General features: G+C 25.6%; 3 protein-coding genes across 3 annotated transcripts in view; 2 read left to right on the forward strand and 1 right to left on the reverse strand.

Annotated features, from left to right (window-relative positions):
- Nucleotides 1-1,602: 1,602 nt before the first annotated feature.
- On the reverse strand, nt 1,603-4,311 carry LOC122508672 (DNA-directed RNA polymerase I subunit RPA43). The gene is made up of 4 exons (XM_043622158.1): nt 3,991-4,311; nt 3,649-3,791; nt 3,364-3,559; nt 1,603-3,203 (listed from the first exon to the last, which is right to left on the reverse strand). Exons 1-4 carry the CDS (start codon nt 4,191-4,193, stop codon nt 1,838-1,840), a joined length of 1,908 nt encoding a protein of 635 aa, XP_043478093.1. The 5' UTR covers nt 4,194-4,311; the 3' UTR covers nt 1,603-1,837.
- A 1,890-nt stretch (nt 4,312-6,201) lies between these two features.
- On the forward strand, nt 6,202-18,795 carry LOC122507593 (breast cancer type 2 susceptibility protein-like). Its single transcript, XM_043620395.1, has 15 exons — nt 6,202-6,425; nt 6,871-6,982; nt 7,133-7,265; nt 7,410-10,985; nt 11,119-11,265; nt 11,406-11,494; nt 12,877-13,104; nt 13,419-13,569; nt 13,672-13,887; nt 14,468-14,678; nt 15,014-15,180; nt 15,324-15,577; nt 15,705-15,888; nt 17,539-17,817; nt 18,102-18,795. The coding sequence occupies exons 1-15, from the start codon at nt 6,287-6,289 to the stop codon at nt 18,444-18,446; spliced, it is 6,231 nt and encodes a 2,076-aa protein (XP_043476330.1). The 5' UTR covers nt 6,202-6,286; the 3' UTR covers nt 18,447-18,795.
- A 1,470-nt stretch (nt 18,796-20,265) lies between these two features.
- LOC122507633 overlaps nt 20,266-23,297 on the forward strand; it is a 91,296-nt gene continuing 88,264 nt past the window's right edge. Inside the window, exons 1-2 of the mRNA XM_043620445.1 lie at nt 20,266-20,860; nt 21,910-21,957. Coding sequence (XP_043476380.1) covers nt 20,588-20,860; nt 21,910-21,957 — 321 coding nt within the window. The 5' untranslated portion in view covers nt 20,266-20,587. The remainder of the gene's footprint in view (nt 20,861-21,909; nt 21,958-23,297) is intronic.

Consider the following 23,297-nt stretch of genomic DNA (forward strand, 5'->3'; position numbering starts at 1 on the left):
TTTGAATAAAAATTATTTGATTCAAGTCAAGTAAATATTTATATGAAATAATAAATTGATTATTATTAAATCAAATAATTTTTTTTTCAGTGTATTACGCAGTCGGAATAAAAATTAAATTTTCATTTCTTAACTGTAGGAAAAATTAATACAAAAAAATGTTACTTTCAGAATACCAAAAAAATTTTGTCTAATTATTATAATTTAGTATAATTTAATTAAATTATTTTCTTAAACATTATAGTATGAAAATAATACAAAAGAATATTTTTATGCGAAAAAAATATTTATATTTATGAATTATTTATTTAATTAGCCAGAGATTATTTAATTAACAAAATTTGATATTTACGAAAAATTGAAAATTATCTGTCTGTAAAAAGAATAGGGCTGTTGATGCACGAATGACTTTATAAATGTAAATATTTGCACAGTTGAATTGTATAAAAAGCTATGTGTACCTAATAATTATAAGAAAGCTGAGTAGAATATTTAAAAAAAAACCCATTTGAATATCGAACACAAATTTCAATGTGATACGAAAAAAAGGAAAACTGTTCCTAGACAAAAATTTTAATTTTGTACTTTATAAAGAAAAAGTATTTGAAAATTTCTACAAAATTTTTTAGTTTTTCAAATAAGAAATGCAAAAAAAAGGAAGAAAATTTAGTAAAATAACTCTTTTATTAACACAATAAAATGTGATATATAATTATTTAAAAGAAAAACAAAAATTATAAATGTAATCGTAATTATTTGAATTACTACTCGGCTATAAATGAACATCTGAATGTTTGAACGTAGTAGATGTAAATCAAAAAAATTTGTCAACTTCAAGTATAAAATGTTACTTCAATGTCACTTTTTGGCAAACAATTTAAATTATTTTATGAAACGAAAATTGTGTGTTTCAGTGTAAATAGTTAGTGTAATAAAAATTATTTGTTATAAACATCAAGTATTGTTGTTTATTCATAAATGAACCGTGATATTTATATATTAATATTATTTTAAACATTTATTTTTTAATTATTTTCTATTATTTTTAATTTTTATTATTTTCCATTATTTTTAATTTTCTATTATTTTTGTATTTTTTATTCATTCTCTCTAAATTTGCAAGTCTTTTTAATTTAATAATCAATGTTAAAAATCTACTTATTTAATAATAAACTTTTTCACAAAAAAATTTTAAGTTAGATAAACATTTATCATTAACAGAAATTTTTATTTAAAAATTATTTATTTTTTAGAAATAATTTTAATTAATTTAAATCAGTAATTTTGGAATTATTGAATTTTAAATTTAAAAAACCGAAAAATTTTAATTTTTTAGATTTTTAATTTAAAAACTTTGAATTAATATTTTAATTTTAAATTGCCTACTAATTTTTATTACTAATTTAAAATCACTTTTGACAGAAAATTTTGTATTTATTCTTTTACTTTTTTTTCGTTTGTTTGTTTCGTTTTTGTCATAATTTTATTAAATAAATTAAAAAAACAAATTAAATTTAAATTTTGAGAGAATAAAAATTATCAAACTAACGTAATTATAATTAACAGCCATTTATTTGTAATTATTTACAACTTAAATGTCGACAAATTTTAGAATATTTACATAGTAATAATATAATTGAAAAATTATGAATTTATAGACTTTTATATACTTTTCATTTTTTTATAAAAGATTTGTCTTCTATTTTCAAAAATATATGTATAAAAGACTCATTTTCATTAATCTCTTTTTCTTAATGAAAATGACATCCATTTACAAGAAAAATTTGTAAATAATACAAAAATTGTAATAAAATAATAATTGTTCGTGAGATTTTCGTCAATCAGAATCCTCCTTATTACATTTTACCACTTTAGTTGGTTCTTTTTTTACTTTAAAACTCTCGTCACTTGGTTCAGTCTTAATTTTTCTAATGACACTCTCCATTTCATCGGAATCAGGTTCAATTTTAATTTTCCTCTTCGATTTTTTTGCTTTTTTCGGTGATTTATTTATTGTTGAAATTTCAGTGTCAAATTCGTTGTTATCATTGTCCGTGTCTTGTGTTGAGGAATTTTTCTTTTCTTCTTCCTTATCAGATGTTTTTTGTTTCTTTATTTTTGGTTTTTGATCTTCTAATTCATTTGTACTTTCAGTGTCCTTTGTTGAATTTCCATTAATTAGGGAATTTTTATTTGCTTTTGTAGATTTTTCCTCTTTTTCCTTTTTTATTTCGGAGAGGATTTTTTTATTTTTCTTTACTTTTGGTTGTTGATCGTCGGTTTCATTTTCAGTGTCCAAAGTTGAATTTCCATCGATCGAGGAATTTTTATTTCCTTTCGCAGTTTTTTCCTCTTTTTTAATTTTTTTTGGTTTCTTTATTTTTTCCTCTTGACTCTCAGATTCGGTTTCATTTTCAGTGAGTAATGTAGAATTTTTATCTGTTTTCGTTTTGTCTTCTTTTTCTTTCTTAATTTTTTTAGGTTTCTTGATTTTTTCTCCTTGACTCTCAGATTCGTTTTCATTTTCACTGACTATCGTAGAATTTCCATCGATCAGGGAATTTTTATCTCTCTTCATTTTGTCCTCCTTTTCTTTCTTAATTTTTTTATTCTTCTTTATTTTTTGCTCCTGACTCTCATTTTCGGTTTCATTCTCTGTATCCAATGTTAAATTTGCATCGATTACGGAATTTTTATTTATTTTGTCCTGTTTTTCTCTCTTAATTTTTTTAGGTTTCCTTATTTTATGCTCTCGATTTTCACTTTCGGTTTCATTCTCAGTGTCCAACGTTGAATTTCCATCGATCGAAGAATTTTTATTTCTTTTCGTAGATTTTTCCTCTTCTTCTTTTTTAATTTCAGAGCGAATTTTCTTATGTTTCTTTATTTTTGGTTCCTGGTTTTCAGATTCGTGATTTTCAATATCAAACGATAAATTACCAGTGTTGGGGCAATTTTTATTTTCCTCATCTTTTAGTTTCATTTTCTTCGCCTTTTTTCCAGCTTTCACCTCATTATCATCATCCTCAGAATCGCTATCGAATGTAATTCGCTTTCTTTTTCGTGCTGAAATTCCCGACGAATCGGCGACGAAATCTTCTTGAAAACTAATATTCGCCGGATTTAAATTTTCACTCGTTTCAATTTCTTCATTTTCCTCCGTAAATTCATTATTATAGAGTTTGCAACCCTCCAAATATTCACTGAAACGGGTAAATAAATTTTAATTCCTAAAAACTAATTATAAAGTTCTAAATAAAAATTTAAAAAACTAATAAAATATTAAAAATTGTAAATAAATTAAAAAAACAACTATTTAGACAAAAATTGTTTTCTTATTAGAAACGAAATAAAAAAACTCACTCCTCGTATAAAACACCTCGAATATAAGGCAGCCTGCTACTAAAATCTACTTCGTTTACTGTAAATTTAATTTCTTGTCCCATATTTACGTTATTTCCAGGCCAGTCTTCTTCGTTCTCCGGTTGTGGAATAGAAGCAATAAATACTTTATGAACTAAAACTCCAATGTGATTTATTCCTACTTTGTTAACGATTCCTGTCGAAAATTTTTTTTAAAATTACACAAAAACCTCTTGAAATAAAATTGTAAATTTAAAACTGAAAATAAAAACTAAATAAATATACCCTTTATCTTGGAGTCTACTTTCGGTCTAAAAATATAAAAATCCGCTTCTATATCCAAATGAATGTAACAAGTGTCATGTAGAATTCCTGCATGAGGAGTGAGAAGTGTTGGATTTTTATAAGCCAATAAAAGTCCATCCAATCTAAAAATAAAATTCATAAAAACACCTAATTCTAATTTATTATCGACATTCATAAAAACACCTATTTCTAATTTATTAAGAAAAATTTCCCACATGCTGATAACATAACCTACAAAAAAAACAAAATTTAAAACCCACGACAAAAAAGCAACAAAAATATCTAAATATTTCCAGAAATATTCGTAAATTTTCTACTTACTCAACGTCATACGCATTAAGTTTAGAGTTTAATATTTCTCTCAATGATGAATTAATATTTTGCATGTGAAAAGGATGCATTCCAATGTGTTTTCTGTGTCTCTCGAAATAAACACAAGATTCATCATCTTCGAGAAGTCCCTTTAATTCCAAAATAGTCCAATAAATATCACTAGGTGCTTGTTTGTGACCCATTTTCTGCATTTTATTCACAATTTCTTTTATATCATGTTAAAAAACAACAATATTATTCTATTGAAAAACTCGCAGTCAACTGTTTTGATTTGCGCTCAATAATCTTTTTTGAGGTTATGTTGATCACGTGTTGTCGCACGTCATCGAAACGATACTTTCACCCACGCATTCTCGGTAAACTTCACGTTATTCAGTTTAAATCTCACGGTAAACGAAACAAATACACCACTTTTTTGCACTTATTTGCACTTTAGAGGTTAATAAAAGCAAAATTGTGAATTATTACCGCAATGAATTCACGCCATGGGTTTGTGGTAGACCAAAAAATGTCAAACATGGAGAAATCGTTTTCAATTTATCTCATAAAAATCATCTCGTGCAATGATTGAGAGACAAAAATTTAATGAAAACTATGAGAAGCACGAAAAAATTGGAAGAAAATAAATAGCGTCGTGTTTATTTTGACAACATGTGTACCACATATTTGCATGTTGTCTAATGTTAATAAATACTATGTTAAATAAATATATATTACGTAAAAAGTACCTGCTTTATCACCAATTCTTGATTAATTCTTGCGGACGGTCCGAAAGAATATCACACTTTTCTTTTTATTAAGGTGACGTTCATAAACAATGCAACAGTTCAAAGGGGCACCGGAGGTAAAACATATGTACTTGAAACAAAGAAAAAAAATGGCGCCAAAACATGCAACAGTGCTACACAAGGGGGGGGAGGTAAAATTTGTAAACAAAAGATTATGCAGTTTATGAATGGTCACCAAAATAAAAAAAAAGAAATAGACGAAGGAGAGTATTATTACCTTTAGATGAAAACAATAACGATGAACAATAAACGACGAAAATGATGACAATATTCCACACTCCCGATTTCTCGAACAATATTCCCCACTCCCCCTCCCTATCCCATAATATTATTAAGTCACGATTTACGCAGGAATTAGAATTCGCAAGTAAATTGTCAATATACCGCCCACGCGACTTTAATTTAACAGAATCACAAAAATACATTACTTGTTCTTCCATAATACGCCCGATTTTGACACCGAAATTTGTACAATACGTGTTGTTTTTCTTCCCGAATACGCGAGACTTTGTACCGGCTCAAAGGAATTCCGCAGAATCGGCGCCATCTTGGCTCCAAAAATTGCCCTCACATTTTTTTATGTATAATACCAACAAAATCAACTTATTAGGTATGTTTTATCAAAAATTGTCTGAAATTCGTAGGAATAATAATATTTTTACAGTTTTTAACGGTTTTTGGCGAATTTTTTCACGACCGATGTACAAGAGACAAAATGACAAATTCTCATATTTTCCTCAATAATACCGATTAATTTATTTTGTTTACTCATATTTTATCGATAATCACTCACAATCTGTACGAATAACACGATTTTAATGATATTTTTATAAGAAATTAGACTACATTTACGATGTTAACGGCACGGTTTCGCGGGAACAAGTAAACGGCTGCGGCAAACTTTTTCCAAGATGGCGACCTCTCTCCCCACCCCACGACCAGCAATGACTTTTTTGAAAATGCATGTTTGTGTAAGATAGAGCAAATATTTGGTACTTATAATGATAGAGAATAATTATTCATTAATTTTACTTAAATAAGAAACTTTTTACTTGTCAATTAATTGTTTCAACAGACCGTAATTGCAGAAAGAAAAAAAATTCTCCCTACCGAGCATGCGCAGATCAATTTCATCATTTTTGAATTTATCGATAACTTCGATAAGAATCGATATACGAGTACGATATCAACTAACTTCAGTCTATTAACAAAAAAAATACTTTTTTATTATTTAATAACATTAAATATCAAAATATTAAATAATTAGAAAGAAAATATTAATTGTTATTCAGTAATTTATTATTTTCGTAATTATTTTTTCTATAAAATTTATTATTACAAAAGTGAATTTATTTTTCTATCTAGCTGTGTCTTCAAGCCTGCGCAATCGTATTCAAAACAGTATCACGTTGACTTTACGAAAGTTTTGGATATTTTTCTTTGTTTCCTTTTAACATTTATTATTTTCATATTTTAATGGATAAATACGAGAAAACATGAGCGAAAATAATTCGAATGACGTTGAAAATAATGACGGAGAAAGTGAGAAAAAAAATTATTGCAATAATATGTTTATTACAAATAATATTAACGAGGACTATCCAATTAATAATTCACAACAAGATTTATTTTCCGGTAAGTATTCTCTTTTATTAATAAATATTTTTATAATTCTTTCTACTTATATTGTTATTATCATAAAGGATTTCTTGTTATTTTTATTGAAACCGAAAATATATAGAAATTGGTTCGGTTTTCAATGCAACATAACCTAAAAATATTGACACTTGTTTACATTTTTTATTTCAGCCTTATTTTTATGTCAAAAAATGTGATATTATTGTTTAAAAATATTTCGTCATTTCGTAATATTATGCTAGTATTATGTTGAAAATTATAATTAATATTTAGTACAGATTTTTTAAATAGACTAAAATTCAAGTCTGTGTCGCTTTTCGTGTTAATTACGTGGTTTACGTGTTAAAGATTTTTTTATTAATTCTTTATTATGCATGTTAATTTGAGAAGTAGATGGTTTAATAATTAATGGATTTAATATATATTTTTTTGTAATTTCTAGAGTGGGAAGAAACTAATCAAGTAAATGAAAGAACATTACAACGAATTCCGGAAGATTGCTCTTTTCTTAATTCGTTCAAAACTCCAGTGATACTTTCTGATGTTGAAGAAAAGTAAAACAATTAATTTTTCTAATAATCTATTATTTATATTTATGTAAATAATGAATATTATTTTTTATCATATTTATTTTCACTAAGAAGCAAAAGATATTAAATTTATTCTTTCTTGTTTAATATTTCTTATTTAATTGTATTTTCTAGTGTATCTAATTCACCTGTGATTCCAAAGACACCTGCAAGTCTTGCTCCTTTTATTTATAAAATAAACGAGCCATGGACAAGTGATTTAGAAACTCCAGAGGCAAAATTAGCAACGAAATTGCACAATTCGTCAGTAAGTGAAAATAAATACTCGAAAAGTGTAAGGTTGAAAAAAAATATTTTATTATTAAACTTCTTTGTAAAATTCAAAATTCTTTCATAAATGCGAGAGAAATTTTGTATCTTAATTTAAATTGAATCTTAATTTTAATTTCAGATTGATAAAGCTTCGAAACAGCATCAAACTCCAATTCTCGAGAGAATCCGATTAGAAAATGATGCATCGCCAATTTTGAGTAATAACAAAAAAAGGAAACCTAAACGTCAAATTTTTAAAGCAAATGCCTTCGAAAATTTTGAGATTACACCAAGTTTTGAGAATATACTTAAAACTGAAGAATCGAAAATAAATAGTGAAATAGTAAAAGAAGCGGAATTAATTACAACGACTGTTCAAGAGGAAGTTTCTAATAATTCTACAAATTTAAAAAATTCTAGTCCTAAGTGCAGTGATAGTGAAACTAAAGTAGAATCGAATGCTACCTCATCTGTAACAAAATCATTAATCGATAAATACAAAGAAGTCAAGAATTTTTTAGAAGGGCAGGAAAATTTCGAAATTCCCAAAATTGATATCCCTGAAAGTGATATGTTAAAGTCTGTCATTCAACTCGAACGTGCTTCGGCAGATTTTTCTCATTTAACAAAGCCTACAACACCGATTATAAATGAAACGGAACTTGTGCCATTTTCTCAATTTTTTAAAAATACAAATGAATCCTTCACCGAAATAAAAGATAAACCGAAAATGAATGAGGTGATAAAAGAAAAAGTGTTGAAAGAGAATCATTGTCAAGAGGAAAATAGAAATACAACTAAATCACCACATTCGAAGCAAGTAAAAATTTTCAAAGACAATAAGTCGGAAGAAAAAATTCCTGTTATGGAAGAGGAGTCTGAAATTTTTGATTTAAGTCAATGGCTTTATACAGGTAAAAGTTTGAATGAATCTACAAAATTAAATGGCGAAAATGAAGATCCGAAAAATTTCGAAAAAGAAACCGTAACAAAAAATGAAAGTGATCAAAAAACGGAAAAATTCGACGAGAAAATGGAATTGGAGGAATTAATGTTTCAAGAAATGGATAGTTTTGATTTCGTTCAAAATTTCGGGGACAAAATAACACCAGAGGATTTGAAGAAGGATTTAAATTTAGAAGAAACTAAATTTACGGGCGCTTGTGGATTTTCAACAGCTGGAGGGAGGAGTATAAAGATTAACGAAGATAAATTAAAACTAGCCAAAAGGATGTATCAAGAAACGGAAAATGACGAGAATTGTGAATCAAAATTAAAAACGGACAAATTTTCAAAAACCAATTCTTCTAATTTGAAAAAGGAAGAAAATTTCAAAACTCCTAATCTGTCAGTTGGATTTTCCACCGCGGGAGGAAAAAGTATAAAAATCGACAAGGATAAATTAGCGAGAGCTGAGAAAATGTATCAAGAAACTGAAAATAACGAGAATTGTGAATTAAAATTAAAAACGGACAAATTTTCAAAGACCACGGATAAAACCAATTCTTCTAATTTGAAAATGGAGGAAAATTTCGAAACTCCTAATATTTCAGTTGGATTTTCCACGGCGGGAGGAAGAAGTATAAAAATCGACAAAGACAAATTAGCGAAAGCTGAAAAAATGTATCAAGAAACTGAAAATAACGAGAATCACGAATCAAAGTTAAAAACTGACAAATTTTCAAAGACCACGGATAAAACCAATTCTAATTTAAAAACGGAGGAAAATTTTCAAATTTCTAATATGTCAGTTGGATTTTCCACAGCGGGAGGAAAAAGTATAAAAATCGACAAAGACAAATTAGCGAGAGCTGAAAAAATGTATCAAGAAACTGAAAATAACGAAAGCTGTGAATCAAAATTAGAAACGGACAAATTTTCAAAGACCACGGATAAAACCAATTGTTCTAATTTGAAAATGGAGGAAAATTTCGAAACTCCTAATATTTCAGTTGGATTTTCCACGGCGGGAGGAAGAAGTATAAATATCGACAAGGACAAGTTAGCGAAAGCTGAAAAAATTTATCAAGAAATTGAAAATAAAGTGAAAGAGACTTTTAAAGAAGAGGAAATTCCATCTTTCGAAATTGCTTCAACCAGTAAGGAAAATCATCTCCCTGACTTGAAGACAAATTACACTTCTGGTTTTGCGACAGCGGGAGGAAAAAATATTGCCATAAGTCATGAGAAACTTTCAAGGGCACAGAAAATATATAACGAAATCGAAATAAGCGCCACTGATAAAGAAGTAATTGGTAAAGAAAATGAATTTTTTCCAAACGAATCTAATAAAACACCCAAAACTAATTTCTCGAGTTCAAGTAGTCAGAATAAAACACTTGAAAACTCAAGTGATTTGAGACGAAAAGTAATCGATAGAAATACAAACAATTCGAAACAATTTAAACCTCTCCAAATAGGAATACCGAGAAATTCCCCTTTGTGTAATCGAAATTTAACAAAAAGCGCATCTAAAGCAGAAAACGCCGAATTGAAAAGTAACGATTTTAAAACATCTATTCAAGAAGAATTATTCGATGATAAATTATTCGACAATATAGATGAATTTGAAATTGAAGACACAAGAAAAAATTGCAGTTTACCAGTGAATTCGGAAAATAAAATAGATCACCAAATTAAACAACGATTATCGTTATCGACTCCAGTTAGAAGTAAAAAGTTTCCACCATTAAATCAACATATCGCTTCTCTTTCGGAACATTTAATTCCAGAATCTCCCCAATTTCAAGGTTTTAGTTCACAGAAAATTTCATCTACCATGAATTCGTCGCCATTCTGTGGATTCACTCTGAGTGAGTCATTATATTCAACTATATTTTATTCAAAATTTGTCAATTTACTTGAAAAAGTGAATAAATTAGAAAAAACCATTTCGCCAATTTGTGAAACTGCGAGCAAAAGAGGAGAAGAAATAGATATAGAAAGCAAGAAAAATTCCCAAATTGAATCAAAATTGTCTGTAAGTGATAAAAGAATGGAAATGGATTTATTAGGAGAAATTCAGACAAAAATTGCATCGAGGATGGTCGATGATAAAATAGGAGTAAATTCGAATCAAGAGTGTAGACAAATATTGAGTAAAACTAGCAATAATTTGTTAAAAAGAGCAAATTTAAATTTGCAAAATCTAAATAATAAAACTGAGGATAAAGATTCTAATCGAAGATTACAGTGGAATGTTTTGAAACGTCCAATTGACGAGGTTGATGACAATACTCCATTGGGACGTTACGATAATTTAAAAAAACAAAAACTCAACTACGATTTAATGGGAAAAAAACTCTTCACCGAGGGTTCAATCAGTGATGATGAAACAGAGACAACAATAAATTCTCTCAATCAACCTGGAACAAGTTCTTCAAATTCGAATCGAACTAAAGAATCGCAGGATTATAATTCGTCAATATTGACCGACACTATAGTTTCGGAGGAATTTTTCAAACCGTTCACAAATGTGGAAAAAGAAATGGAACAAGAAAAAAATAATGTACCTGAAGAAATGCCCAAGAGTCCTGTTTTAGGAAAATCGAAATTCAAAAAGAGGCGAAAATTAAGAACGACCCAAATGGGAAGTTCAAAAATGGAAAAATTTGACTCTGTACTTTCTGATTGTTCGTCGAATTTACAAACGTATGAATCTTTGATTAATGATTCCGAAGTTTTGGAAAAACGTATTTCTGCTGCTTTCGAACTAGTGAGTTATTTTTATTCGAAAAATTATTTTTACATCTGATGGAGTTTTTAATTTAGTTTATTTTATTTTAATTCAAATTTAATTTAATTAATTTTTTTAGAAATATTAAAATGTGTTTTGTTTGTTTTTTCAGGATAAAATAATATCTAGAAAAAGGAAAGAAAAACCGAGACCAACGAGGGGAAGTTTCTTGGCTAATAGAGAAGAAAATAAAAATTCGAGGATTTCTTTGTATAAATTAGCAAATGGATCTGCTCCGACGTTGAGGAATGAACAAGAGGTTTGTGTACTTATTTACCACTCAGTCATTTAATAAAAAAATTCAGTCAATATTAATTCGATTTCGTTAGGATCTGTAATTATTTGTAATTATTAAAAAACTCTGCTGTAGAAATTAATTATTATTATTTAAATTTTCAGCTGAAAGAAAGGGAAATAAATCCAGATGTTTTGAATGTCACTGCTTCAACGGCTGAATTCTACAAATTCAAGATGGACATTATTGACGAGTTCGTACTATTCGCTAACAATTATTTATTTACTAGTAAATGTTACGCGCGGAACGTAATTTTCTATTTATTATTATGCAAATTATAAAATTTTTTTTCAAATATGAATTTTTGAATAATTTTGCATTCAAACTTTTAAAAAATCCAATTATTAACTAATTTACTAATTAATTGTTCTTGTTTATTAATTTTTAAAATTTTAATAAAATGCTTCACAAGAATTCAATTATTTTTATAAATATTAACATTCTTCGTAAGAAGTCAATTATTTTTATAAATAGTAAAATTTTTTGCAAAAATTCAATTATTTTTAAAGAAAATTTTAATAAAATTTCACAAAGAAATACAATTATTTTCTAAAATTTTAATAAATCCTTGAAAACAATTTAATTCTTTTTTAAAATAATAAAATCTTTGCAACAATTCAATTTTTTTCTTGAAAATTTTACGAAAGAATTCAATTTTTCTTTAATTCGTTATAAAATATTCCAAAAGAATTAAATTATTTTCTAAAACTTTAATAATATTCCATGAAAGAATTTAATTTAAAAAAAATTTTTAATAATATTTTTCGAGAAAAAATTTAATTATTTTCAAAAATTTTAATAAATTCTTCGAATAATTCAATTCTATTTATAAATAGTAAAATTTTTATCAAAAATTCAATTACATTCTAAACAATTTCACGAAAGATTTCAATTTTTAATATTTTTCAAAAAAATTCAATTACTTTCTAAAATTTTAATAAAATTCAATAATTAAATGTTTAATTTCAATTATTAACAAAAACGAATATTTTAAAAACTTGAAAGAAATTGTTCCTTAAATTCAATTATTTTCAAAAATTTTAATTTATACTATTAAAGAAACTCCATTGTTTAAAAAAAAATTCAAAGAAATTCTTCAAAAAAAATTTCATTAGAATTTTCAAAAATTTTAACAAACTTCTTCGCAAAAATTTAATTTTTTTTTCTAAATAGTCTTCAAAAAGAATTTAATTAGAATTTTCAAAAATTTTAGCAAACTTCTTCGCAAGAATTTAATTTTTTTTTCTAAATAAAATTCTTCAATGGAATTCTATTATTATTAAATTTTTTGATAAAATTCTTTGCAACAATTCGATGATTGTCAATACATTAATTTTAAAGTTAAAAATATTTAAAAAGAAAAATTTATTTAAAAAATTTAAGAAATTTTTTTATTATTTTTTATCTGTTTTTTAATTTATATTTTTGTTTGTTTATTTTTTATCTGTTTTTTTTTTGTTTACTTTTATTTATTTTTTTATTTGTTTCTTTTTTATCTGTTTTTATTTATTTATAATTATTGATAATTAATTTCTCATTATCAATGAAATAATTTAAAACAAAATTCTTTATCAGGTCAGACCGAAGAAATCTTGTCAGTTTAAAAGTTGGAGACGGTGCAACTTTGGTTCTCGATAAAAATTGCTCTGCAGGAGTCGAAGAATTCGAAAGAGCCTTCGAGGCGAGTCCTGGAGTCGATCCAAATCTTCTTCCAAGAGGATGGTTGAGAAATCATTATCGATGGATCGTTTGGAAATTAGCGTCGTTGGATAGAATAAAACTTGGCTCTTCAGATACTACAAAGTAAATAAATTATTAAATTTATTACTCATCTAAAAAATCGAATTTACAAATTTACTAAAAATTCAGTTTTCAAATTCATTAAAAATCGAATTTCTAAATTTATTAAAAAATTAAATTCTTCAATTTATAAGAAAATGAATTTTTAAATTTAGTAAAAAACGAATTTGCAAATTTATTGAAACCTAAACTTTCTAAGTTTTTAAAAATTCAGTTTACAAATTTATCAAAAATTGAATTTTTAAATTTATTAAAAAGTAAAATATTTTTATTTGTTTTTTTATTTATTTATTTTTTATTTTTATTTGTACTTCTAGATTGCTGACGCCGGATAGAGTTATGAAGGATTTAAAATACAGATATGATCGAGAAATAGACAGATCTCAGAGACCTGTAATTAGAAAAATATTGGAGAAAGATGAGGTGCCATCGCAAAGAATGGTACTGTGCATTGCAATGATAACGGAGGTAAAAAAATAACTTTTTGACATTTACTATCCATGTATTTTATTTAATGTTAATTATTAATTATTATTTGATATTATAAATTTTTTTTCATAAATATTTTAGAGTGTGGAAAATGAAATTGAGGAGAAGGATCCAAGAATTTTGCTACGAACACCAAGGTGGAAAATTGAAGTTACGGACGGATGGTACAGTATTCCTGTATCGTTTGACACTGCAATGATGAAAAATATTGTTGACGGAAAAATTCAAGAGGGAACGAAAATTGTCACCTATGGAGCGGAATTACTCAACTGTGATCAAGGCTGTTATCCACTGGAGGTGAGAAAGAAACAAAATCATAAGCAAATGAAGAAAAGAAAAACGAGTGAAAAATATTTAAAAAAATCAAAAAAGGATCAAAAAGTACAAAAAAATCAGAAAAGAATAAAAAATCTTAAACAAATCAAAAAATTCGTTAGAATTTTATTAGGATTTTTGTAAATAATAAAATTTTTTTTGAAAAATTTTATGGTAATTGAAATTATTAAAAAACATGAAGAAATTTTTATAAGTTGTTAATTTCAAAAGGTTTGAATTTGAATGTTCCAAAAATCTTCATTCCTCTGGAAAAATAATAATGATTAAATATTTATTTTAAAAAAAGAAGTTATTGATGTTTTCGAATAATTTTACAATCAAAGAAATTTGTAAATAAATGTAATAGAAATTTTTTTTGAGCATCTAATAATTTTCAGAGTGAATCAGAATATTTTTTAGGTTCAGAAAAAAAATCAAAATTTTGTCTGGAAATCAGGGAAAAACAAAATTAAATAATTGTGACAACCCTGTAAAAGTAAAATTAAAAATTATTGATTGTATTTAAATGCAAAAAAAAACTGATTTTAATTTTTTTTTGTAGAAACTAGAAAACGTGTGCTTGAAAATTCATACGAACTCAACTCGACGAGCAAGATGGGATGTAAAATTGGGTCTTCAAAAAGTATCAGGTCCAATTAACTCAAGTTTGAAGGCAGTCGACCCTAATGGAGGCTTCATTGGTCAAGTAAACGTAATTATTTCTCGAATATATCCAATAATGTATCGGGAAAAAACTTCTGACGGACAATCAAGTAAGTTTTCTGCCTTGAATTATAATTTTGAACATTTTTGATTATTAATACTAATAGTAAAATTATAATTAATTTTTATAATATGAATTTTCATGAATCTATCACTCGGTAAATTAAATACATTTTTTTAAATTAAATTAACTTCTTAATTAAATTAAAAAATTAAAAATAGGAAATAATTCATCAATCTTTCCGAGTTAGGTAATAAAAAAAAACTCTGGAAAATTGAAAAATAATTTCATATTTTTAATTTTTATACTATTTATAATTAATTTTTCATAATGAAAATAAACATATTTTTATATTATGTTTTAAATTTTGGAATTCATTCACAGTTTATCGAAATGAAAAACAAGAAGAAAAAGCTGCGATAAATTATAATAATGAACGAGAGAAGAAAGCGGAATTACTTTTTGCCAAGGCACAAGAAAAATTAGAAGGAAATAAACACGATTCTTCCGAAGAAGATAATAGCGGATCATTGACACATTTCGATTCTTTTGTAAGTTAAATTCGCAAATAATTATTGTACTAATTACTTTTATAATTTTGTACATTTTTTTCTATATTTCCAAAGTTCTGATTCACTTTTTTTGTTTCCCCCGCATAAAGTATCTTATATTTTTTTCTTCACTTTGTTTTCAGAACAATTTAACTGAAGCGCAACGTAATAAATTGTTCATTAATCGACAAGCTAAAATGGAAAGATTAAAAATGGAAATAAATGAAGAAGTTAAGTCTAGTTATCCACCGAGAAATGTCGTTCCGGTACGAAAGATTCGTATTAATGATGGAGAAAATTGTGCTATTTTAACAATTTGGTCCTCAAATGACGATGTCAGTATTTTTAAGGAGGGAAATTGTTATTCTATATACAATATCAATGCTTATGGAAGAAGGTATGGATTTTTTTTCGAAAATAAAAATTTCCGTTATTAAATTATAATTAAAAATTTAGAAGTTCTATAATGTAAGGTAATTAATTATTTCGAATTTTCTTTTTCAAATTAAATATTTTGATTTTAGGGATGGAGAATTACATCTGACGGCAAGTCGACAGGCAATTTTTAAATCGGTATCAAATTCGAGTCAAATTTATCCCCGTCGACAATTCACACCATTGCCAGAGATTTCGGTTCCTGGTTTTGAACCACCTTATCGAGAATTAGACACGATTGGAGTTGTTTCATGGATAGGAAATACTCCCCATGTGAGTTTTTTCGAAATAAAGACTTTCAATTATTTTTAATTTTTAAATACAATTTTCATGGAATTCCACAAAAAATTTAATTATTCTTAAAAATTTTATTAAAATTCAGCAAAGAAATTCAATTATTTTAAAAACTTTTGGAACAATTTATTTATTACAATTTAAGTATTATTTTCAAAACATTTTTAATAAAATTTCTTCAAAAAATTGAATTATTTTCATAAATAATTAAATTCTTTGTAACAATAAAATTTTTTTCAAAATAATTTTCATATAATTCTTCGTAGAAATTTTTAATTAATTTCAAAAATTTGTCAAAATTCAAATATTTTCAATGTCTACTATTTTAATAAAATTTCACGAAAGAATTCAATTATTTAAAAAGATATTTTAATAAAATTCGTCTCAGGAATTCAATTATTTTCAAAAGTTATAAAAATTCTCGTCAAAATTTCAATTATCTATATAAAAAATAAAATTCCTCTCCGAAATTCAATTATTTTCAAAAATTATAATAAAATTCTTGGCAGAATTTCAATTATTTTTAAAATACAATTTTCATCAAATTTCTCAACAAATAAAATTATTCTTAAAAATTTTATTAAAATTTGTCAAGAGAATTAAATTATTTAAAAATTTTGTTGATAAAATTCTTTATATGAAAATTCAATTTTAAGAAACATTAAATTATTCAATAAATTATTTATTTGCATTTTATTTGTATTTAAAATTTTAAATAATTGAATTCTCGTAGAATTTTCTAATAAATATTCATTTAAAAAACAATTTCAGTTAAAATTTTAGGATTATAATTGAATATTGAAAGCATTATAGCGTGGATTTTTAGAAATAATTGAATTTTCAAAAGGTTTCAAATTAAAATTTCTGAAAATTTGAACTTTTCATAATTTTAATTAAGAATTCTGTAGAATTTTTTTTTTCAAAAAGTTTAATGGAATTTTTTTTAATTATTTAAAGTTTTTAATTTCTAATACATTTTTAATTGAGGACTGTCAGAATAATCAAAATGTCATAAAATTAAATTGCAAAAAAAAAAATTTTTAAATTCTCAAAGAACTTTTTCAAAAATTATTAAAAAAAAAAATGACTTAAAGAAGAATTTTAGTTAAAAATTCTAGAAATGAATAATCGTAATGATGAAAATAATTTTTGAAGAAGTTACAGTAACAAAGTAGCAAGTTTTAATTATTATAAGGTTATTGAATTTCAAATTTTTGAAAATTTTAATTTCTATATGAAATAATAATAATGATTAAATATTTATTTAAAAATGAATAATTTTCGTATTAAAAACCTGGAAAAATTTCGTTTTTTAACCTGGGAAACCTGTAAAAGTCAGGGAATTTGAAAAGAGCAAAAGCGTGGTAACCCTGAATAAATAAATCAACAATTAAAAAAATTAATAATAAAATAAATAAAAAGAAGAAAATAATATAAATTAAATAAACAATAATTTGAAAAGCGTTCTATTTGGGGAATTTGAGAATAAAAATTTTGGAGTAAGAGAATAAAACAAAAAATTATTGCTTTTTTTGAATTTAAAATTTATTAATTTATTTTTAATTTTATTTTATTGTAATTTATGTAGCAGTTAATCTAATAATATTAATAATATTAATTTAATTTTAGGGGATGAAGAATTTCGATGCCATTTGTATCTCTTGTCCTAATGATGATTCTTCCTCAACGTATTTATTAATAATGTTTTGGCAAGGAATTTCCTCTTATGGATTTTCAAATATTCTCACCGTTGGATCATTGATTGCCTGCAGTAATTTGGAAATTCGAAAAACACGAAGTGCATCAAACATTTCTTTGTGTTACTGTTCTGAGAGGACAGTGTTTACAAAAAGTCCTCGACAACCGCATCTCTTAAGCGCTTTTGAAGCTCTGAACAAACAGATAACAGTTTGTATTTTTTTTAATTTAGTTTCATTCTACTCATTAGTTATTCTTTTTTTTATTAAATTACGTTTTTTTATTCGAACGTATTTTTTGTAAATTCTCCACAATATTTGTTTTTATTGAATTACGTTTTTTTTTATTCAAAAGTATTTTTTGTAAATTCTCCATAATTTTTGTTTAATTCTGTTAATTTTATTGTTTTTTCATTTTGTTAATTTTATTAATTTCATTCTTCTTCATTTTGTTAATTCATTTTTGTAATTAATTTTACTTCCTTCTTCTTTCAGGACTTAAAATCCTACGCAAAAACATGTGGCGAGGAAATTTCCACTCTTCTTCAAAAGAAGCCAATTTCACGTATTTCCGGTCAAGGAATTATGGATTCAGTTGAACGTAATTCGGCAAATAATAGTCCACATTTTATGGTGGCAAAAACTCCCATGGATGTTGATACACCGATAAAATCGTCTGCAATTAAAAAGCGATTCGCAAGATTGACGAGGTATGCAGAACCACCAGAATTATCGCCAATGGTTTTAAATAATTCGAGAAATGTTAATTCGAGTTTTCGACCTGTTATTATGACGCCAACTTCGACAAAATTAACAAACATTCGTCCCGATACGACGTGATAATATTTTCTGTCTCTCTTTTTATTTAATGCTTTTATTTCGGTTATTTTTTAAAACAAAAGAAAAATAATTTTTCAAAATTAGTTAAATTTAATTAAATGCAGTATTTTGATTAAGTTTAGTGATTTTTAGTTTAATCATGTTACAAGTAAAAATTCGATTCTAAATTTAGTTACATAAATTCGTCATCGTACATTGGAAAAAAAAAATTTTGGAGAAAAATGTGTTGATTGGAAGTAGTTTCGTTTATACAATTGCTCTTTATTACTGTTGAATATGCATATATAAATATCTTATAGAATAATTTATTTTCGTTGTATAAAATAAATTCTAAAATTATCGATAAAAATTTTATTCTTACACTTTTGTAAATTCTACTGTTTATTATTTAAAGAAGACAAAACATTAGGAATTTTATTCAATTTTTTTCCCTATAAAGTAAACAGAATTTTTTTTTAAATCTAAAAATCAATATTTGATGTTAAATAATAGAAAAGAGGGAAATATTCGCCAGAAATATTTTTCGAGTGACTAACAAATCAAGCAGATTTAAACTACTTTTATCATAAGCGCTCGCTCTCATTTTTTTAAAATGTAAATTGTAGAGATTAATTTTATCTTAGCATAAAAGTTCAGAGATACTTAAAAGTCTCTTATCAAGAGAATTTTTTGCGTTAAATTAAAGTCTCGTTAAGATATTGTTGACGCATTTATGTAATTTGTGATGAAGAACAAATTCTGACGCATATAAACTTCAATGTTATCTAATTTTTAATATTTTTTTTGTTTGTTTATACTTTCAAAATTTTAATGAAAATTAGTGAATTCTTTAATAATTAATTGACAAAATATTAATTAAATTTAAAATAAAAAGAAATTAAATGGGATTTAATTACGATTTAATTAAATTTAAATTAATAAAATTTTAATTATTAAATTTAAATAAATTAAATTTAAATTAAATATTAAAATTATTTTCTTTGTGAATTAATTTATTAATAATGAATAATAACTTAACGAAATATCTCGACACTCCCACGTCTTTAAATTTCCAAACTAAAATTGCATTTTCAACAATAAGTTTTGTGTTTGGCTTTACATAAAGTAAAAAGGAAAAGAAAATTTAATCTCATCTATAAAAATGCACCTGGAAAATGTTCACAAATAATAGGTAAACGTCTGGTGCGACTTAGTCGAAGAAAATCCCCAAATTAAAATTTCTATTGAAAAAAATCCTACTTATAATATTCTAAGTCGCCGACGAACAAAATAAACTCATAAAAGGCGTGGCTCTCGCTATTCGTCGCAGGTAGAAATTCACTCAACGAGGAACATTTTTCGCAATTTATTACAAAAACCAAGTTAATTATTTCTTATTATTCTTAAATAATTAAAACACTAAAAAGAAATTAAAATTAAATATTTAATCGAAAAAAAAATTTTATTTGAATAACTAAAAATTTATATTTATATTAATTTATACTTAATTATATTTAATTAAATTTAATTAAATTCAATTAAATTTAATTCGCTAATTTTGAGAAAATTGACTAGTGGTAAATTATTAATTATCTGTTTATTAAATATTTTATTATAATTGTTCATTTTTACTGTAATTATCAATCATTTATTATAATTACTAGATTTATTATAATTATCGATTATAGCCGAAAGTAATAAATTTATCAATATTTAAATTATTGTTGCTGCTAGTAAAAATATTAAAAATTTGAATTTGAATTTTTTCCCGCCAAGAGAAGTTGTATCACGTGACCTGAGCGTGCGCAGTAGGCAACCAACTTCGCGCCAACGATCAGAAGAAAATGTCAGTTGCAAGCGTACCGGTCTGGGGTGAGCATGTTTTTTTCCATCTGAGTTCCCTTCTCCTTTGTTTATTTGAGTGTTTTAAGTGTTAAACATAATTATTTTCATCGATATCATGACAGAAATTACAAAGTGAAACAAGTGATATGTCGAAAAAAACCAGAAAATTTAGTGATTGTGTATCACAGTGAAAGTTTCAAAGTTTTCCCCAATGAAGAATGTTTTGTTTATAAACGACACCTCTGGTTTGTTTTCCTCAACAAAAGTGCATTAATTAAGAGTTTTTTTTTCATTCTCACCATCGATAACTGAAAAAAATGAGTGATAATCCAAAATTAGAGTTTGCACTTGGCAGCGAAGTTTCAATGGGACATTTCTTTAAAAGTTCCTTTGCAAGATCATTTATATCAAATTGTCGTGATTCAAAATCACTTGATTATGAATTTTTGGATAATGGAACAATAACCGAGGAGCCAGAGAGTTTAAATAAAGGGAAAAACAGTAATTTTTATTCACTTATGAATTTTGGCTCGGGTAATGAGGAGGGCGTTGAGAGTGAACAATGTCGATCTATTTGGAAAATTGGAGAGGTATGTATTATTTTTTTTCGGAATTCTTAAAGCAAAAATTAATTTTAAAAACTTGGAGAAAACTTTTAAAACCCTTTGGCTAAGAAATACGGGAGTGAGTCTTAAGATTTTGAAAATTAAATTGAGGTTAGGATTGTCAGGTACCTGTAAGCGTTAAATCCTTCTCCCCTGAGAGTAGGTATATGCAGAATTGTCCCTTCAAGTATTTTTGCTTGTTCGCAAAGGCTATAATAATACGGGAAAAGGTCGGCAAAAGGTATTTTCTACAACTCCAAACAGTGAATTCAAAGCAATTAGCTCAATAGTGTTATTTACAATGAAATGCTGCGAAACCAGTATTATAAAATAGTTCGAAATTCTTACCTTTCCTGGAATACTTTTAGCTTTTATGGTTTTCAATTTTTGCACTCTGAAATAGTGCGTATATGAATTATTTATTTCTTGAATGATTGGAAAATTATAATAAATAATTCTTAACTTTTTCCACAAGTTATTTTTTCGTAATTTAACATGTTTTGACAGTTTGGAATTAAATTTTTGTTTTTATTTAGTGGAAGCTGTTTTTATTCAGTTTTATTACAGCCTTGAGTTAATATACATTTTACTGTCTAATCTACGAGTGTGCCTTATAATGTAAATTTTTTCTTTGTTAACCACCGTTATATTCCTGTTTTATGGTGGTCATAAAGAATATGACAATTCTCTCTTGATGCTTACATTTCAATTTTTAATAACTGTGATATTGGTTAGTGCATACATTTTCTATTTACCGACACAGGCCATTAATTACCACAGGTTCGACAAAGTAAAATATAAACACATCCGTTTTTACTAATAATTTTTGATATTATTTATGTCATTGTCAGAGAAATCGCACGTGTTGATTAAATTTTCACCGCTTGACAATTTTTTTCAATTTTCATTCTTCTCATGAAAAAATATTTTTGCTTCTAATAAATATTTCTAATATTTTATTTTGGGGATTTTATTTATAATTAAAACAAAATAATGTATCGTGGCAGTTAATTTGAAATTTTTGTTCTTTTTAGACGTCAACGAAAACGATGGAAACTGTTGAATTGGAGAAGCTGCGAAAGGTGAGTCGTTTATGTTCCTAAATACATAAATATTCATTCCAGAAGGATAAATATAATAAAAATGTCATTTGTGGCTTGCCGACACTCCAATAAATCAGTTGGATTACAAAAAGAGATTTTCAACAACTGCGAGTTTAGAGTGAAAACAATTATTGTTTTCAATTCCCGAAGTGTCACAAAAAAATAATTAAAATTCTACTTTTAAATATCGATGACCCACATTTTTTTTCTCCGGGTTTTTTTTTAGAAAAAATTATTTCACTATCGTGAAAATTTATTGACTCAAATTCTTTTTAAAAAATTGAAATTTGATTTTAAATTTAGATCATTATGTAACTGATCATTTTTTTTCTGAATTTTTGAGTTTTAAATTTTTTTAAACGAATTTCGCACTTTTTTTGAGAAAATATTTTAGTGACAAATATTTAGTAACTATTTAAATATTTAATATTCAGTAGTGAAATAACTTTTGAATATTTAGCAACTAAATAAATATTTACTATTTAGTAACTAAATAAATATTAAATATTTATCAACTAAATAAATACTGAATATTCAGTAACTAAATAAATATTGAATATTTTAATAAATAGTACAAAATAATTATTTTTAACAACAAAATAGCTAAATTATTGCAATTTTTTTCTTCTATTTTCATAAATTACTTTTACCAAATAAGATAAAATAAATGAGAACGATTTGCGTCGGCAAAAGGAATATTGAGTATATTATTTTTATAATAGAAAAATTCTTGTAAATGCGCTCAGCTTCAGTTGGGGAAGTATTCGCAAATTCCAACGTTTTGCCTTATACTCTACTCGAAAGTGCGCACGTAAACGACTAATAATTCTCTCGTCAAAGCTGCTAACTTAACTAAATAGTCCAATTTGTTCTTTATTTTTAAACCCTCACCACATATATAATCCTTTGGAATTACTGTCGGAAAATGAATCTTTGCCAGTGGCTATTATCGGTCGTTGTCCCCAAAAGTTTTGAGAAGATATTTTCGGTCCGACATATTTCGCGAAAATGCTTTTTCTTCATTTCCTCATTAACTCAAATATTTGGAGAAATTTTCTGCTTTTTCTCTAGTTTTTTCTATTTTCTATTTTTATTTTCTATTTTCTACTAAAAAAAAAAAAAATTGAGAGGAAGAAAATTTTTTTCTATTTTATTTTTTCCACTAAAAAAATGCCAGAAAGAAAAATTATTCTGAAGAATAGAATTAAAAAATAGAAAATAAAAAATATAATTGAAAAATAAAAAATAAGGTGGGAAAAATAAAATATTGAGTAGAAAATAAAATAAAGTCCTTAGAAAAAATTTCTTTGTTAGAAAAA

This window comes from Leptopilina heterotoma, unplaced genomic scaffold (assembly GCF_015476425.1).
Source record: "Leptopilina heterotoma isolate Lh14 unplaced genomic scaffold, ASM1547642v1 Lhet_114, whole genome shotgun sequence".
Taxonomy (NCBI): domain Eukaryota; kingdom Metazoa; phylum Arthropoda; class Insecta; order Hymenoptera; family Figitidae; genus Leptopilina; species Leptopilina heterotoma.

What these genes read in the sequence shown, in the direction of transcription:
- LOC122508672 (XM_043622158.1), bottom strand. Translation starts at nt 4,193, where the DNA reads ATGCAGAAAATGGGTCACAAACAAGCACCTAGTGATATTTATTGGACT. An exon ending in CTTAATGCGTATGACGTTGA is followed by an intron (nt 3,792 to 3,990) that starts GTAAGTAGAAAA and finishes TTTTATTTTTAG; the next exon opens with ATTGGATGGACTTTTATTGG. An exon ending in CGAGGTGTTTTATACGAGGA is followed by an intron (nt 3,204 to 3,363) that starts GTGAGTTTTTTT and finishes TACCCGTTTCAG; the next exon opens with TGAATATTTGGAGGGTTGCA.
- LOC122507593 (XM_043620395.1), top strand. Translation starts at nt 6,287, where the DNA reads ATGAGCGAAAATAATTCGAATGACGTTGAAAATAATGACGGAGAAAGT. An exon ending in AAGGCTGTTATCCACTGGAG is followed by an intron (nt 13,888 to 14,467) that starts GTGAGAAAGAAA and finishes TTTTTTTTGTAG; the next exon opens with AAACTAGAAAACGTGTGCTT. An exon ending in AACTTCTGACGGACAATCAA is followed by an intron (nt 14,679 to 15,013) that starts GTAAGTTTTCTG and finishes ATTCATTCACAG; the next exon opens with TTTATCGAAATGAAAAACAA.